We start from the raw sequence: 2,097 nt of genomic DNA, 5'->3' as shown, positions 1-2,097 counted from the left end.
CCCCATGGAAACCAAACATTACCCCACCATTCAGGAGACCTCGCTCTGCCCATCCGTCCCCTCTGAGCATGGGTTTGAGGACAACAAAGCAACCCAGACAGCAATGAATACTGCTCCTTGGTCAATAGTCCTGGAACGCAGCTTTGATTTTGGTAGAGTATTGTCATTTCTTGTCCTGTCTGGAGTAGGAGATGCCTGCTCAAGGCAGCAGATGAGGTGAGGAACAGGAAGTGGGACAGAATCATTTCAGGTAGGACCCTGCCTACTGTGCTGAGTTACGACAAGTGAGGCGGCATGTCAGTGGTACCTGTTGGATGCCAAGACACAGATAGTAGATGCTATCAGGTTCATATCGTTCACCGTTGGGTCGAGTGATTTCTCTCACAAACTGGGCCAAACCATAGTTGAGTTCAGCAGCTGAGCAGGCCAGAATATCCTCCTTGATACGCATAGGTTTGGCTGCAAAGATACACAGTGGAGGTAGCTGGCATTAAGACAGCTCCACATGGAGAATTTCCCTTAGCTCCATCATTAACCCCTTCATCCCTTAGTCACGTCCAGCTCCAGAACAAACCCAACAATCACACAAAGAGTCTTCAGTCTTGAAACCTAGATGGCATCTCCCCTTATTCTGTAACTCCTCTACATCTGCACAGGATGCCCTATGGACACCTTCAGCTGAATCACAGCCCTGCTCCCTCTCCCCTTCCCCTCCTCCCCTGGGTACTTACGGCCAAAGCGCAGCTCATCACCCTTGCTAGTTTCTCCATTGGCATATTTCGACTGCACCCAGCACTTCCAAGCATTGACACCATAGGAATAGTTGAGTCCAGTACAACTAGGCTGGCTGCTCATGGAGTCCCGGGAACAGCTCTCTGAAAGTACCAGCCGCTTTTGACCCTGGAGAGGAAGAGAAAGGAGTGGGTAGCAGAGGTAAGGCAAGGAGCACTGTGGAAGCAAGTCAGGACAGTGTTCACCACCAGGGCGGGGTGGGACCAATTTAAGAATGCAGCAAGCTTCCACAGCACAGGACCCCAGGAACAGCTCTGATGAGCTCTGATGAACTGGGGAGAAACTAGAGTTTGGCTGTACCTTAATGCAAACAGTCCCTGGAGAATGGAATGGCAACCCACTCCAGTATTCTTGCCTGGAGAATTCTATGGACAGAGGAGCGTGGTGGGCTACAGTCCATAGGGTTGCAAAGAGTTGGACATGACTGAGTGAATAACACAACACAATGCACACAGTGGTAGAGAAAGGAGGCTAGGGAAGGGGAAACTAAGGCTTCTGATTTGGCTATGAAAGCCCCACACCCACCCCACTGCCCTTCATGCCTCCATCCCTCTTCTGTGGATATAGAAGCTCCAGTCCTCACCTTCCTCATGGCTCGGGGAAGGTCTTGTTCAGTAGACACGTCCTCAGGCCCTACCAGGCCACAATCAAAGAGGAAGTCCACACTGGGGTTAATGTCCAAAGGATCTAGAGGGGAAAGGAAGAAGAAATCGATTTTTTAAGACCTCAACCCTGTAGTCCTCCCACCTCACTCCCACTACTTGTCCACTTGACTCGAGATGAGCCTCCCAGACATCTTCATTATAGTCAACAGGACAAAGCTATACACAAAGAACATGCTCACAGGCATGTACACATAAAATTCACAACATTGGGAAGATTCCTAACACTACTGAATTATAAACTTAAACATGGTTAAGTTGGTAAATTTTATGTTATGTGTTTTTATTTTATTTTTAAACTTTACAATATTGTATTAGTTTTATAACAACTACAAAAAAAAAAAAAAAAAACAAGACTCAAGTGTAAAAAAGTGTCCTGGTATCTCTGGCACTGCTCTCTGTGAGAGTCTTCTGTTTAGGGTCATTCTTGGGGTCACAAGCAACATTTCTTTCCTGACGGTACACATGCTACTATATGCAGTGGGCACACCCTGAATCCTACTCACTCTTGGGGAAGTCTGCCTCCAAGTCTTGTCCAGGCTCATCCAACACATTGGCCATCTTGACGGCCATGGCCAGGACATCATCCCCGAGCTGGCCCCAAAACAGGTCACAATCTTCCAGAAGTCCCTCTGCACTCTGG

At 48.1% G+C, this 2,097-nt stretch overlaps 1 protein-coding gene across 1 annotated transcript; it reads right to left on the bottom strand.

Moving 5' to 3' along the window:
* Positions 1-6: 6 nt before the first annotated feature.
* On the bottom strand, positions 7-2,091 carry LOC104997537 (zinc finger MYM-type protein 3-like). The gene is made up of 4 exons (XM_010852388.1): positions 1,961-2,091; positions 1,376-1,479; positions 732-900; positions 7-459 (listed from the first exon to the last, which is right to left on the bottom strand). The coding sequence occupies exons 1-4, from the start codon at positions 2,025-2,027 to the stop codon at positions 263-265; spliced, it is 537 nt and encodes a 178-aa protein (XP_010850690.1). The 5' UTR covers positions 2,028-2,091; the 3' UTR covers positions 7-262.
* Positions 2,092-2,097: the final 6 nt, after the last annotated feature.

Source organism: Bison bison, unplaced genomic scaffold (assembly GCF_000754665.1).
Source record: "Bison bison bison isolate TAMUID 2011002044 unplaced genomic scaffold, Bison_UMD1.0 scf7180017852056, whole genome shotgun sequence".
NCBI lineage: Eukaryota > Metazoa > Chordata > Mammalia > Artiodactyla > Bovidae > Bison > Bison bison.
Note: the sequence above shows the minus strand (reverse complement) of the source record. Positions and strands in the feature narration are given on the sequence as shown.

Bases quoted from the DNA above. Each gene is read 5' to 3' on its own strand.
- LOC104997537 (XM_010852388.1), bottom strand. From the start codon at position 2,027: ATGGCCGTCAAGATGGCCAATGTGTTGGATGAGCCTGGACAAGACTTG. The intron at 1,480-1,960 runs GTGAGTAGGATT...TTTCCCCTCTAG, and splicing joins GGAGGCAGACTTCCCCAAGA to ATCCTTTGGACATTAACCCC. The intron at 460-731 runs GTAAGTACCCAG...GTATCTTTGCAG, and splicing joins TGATGAGCTGCGCTTTGGCC to CCAAACCTATGCGTATCAAG.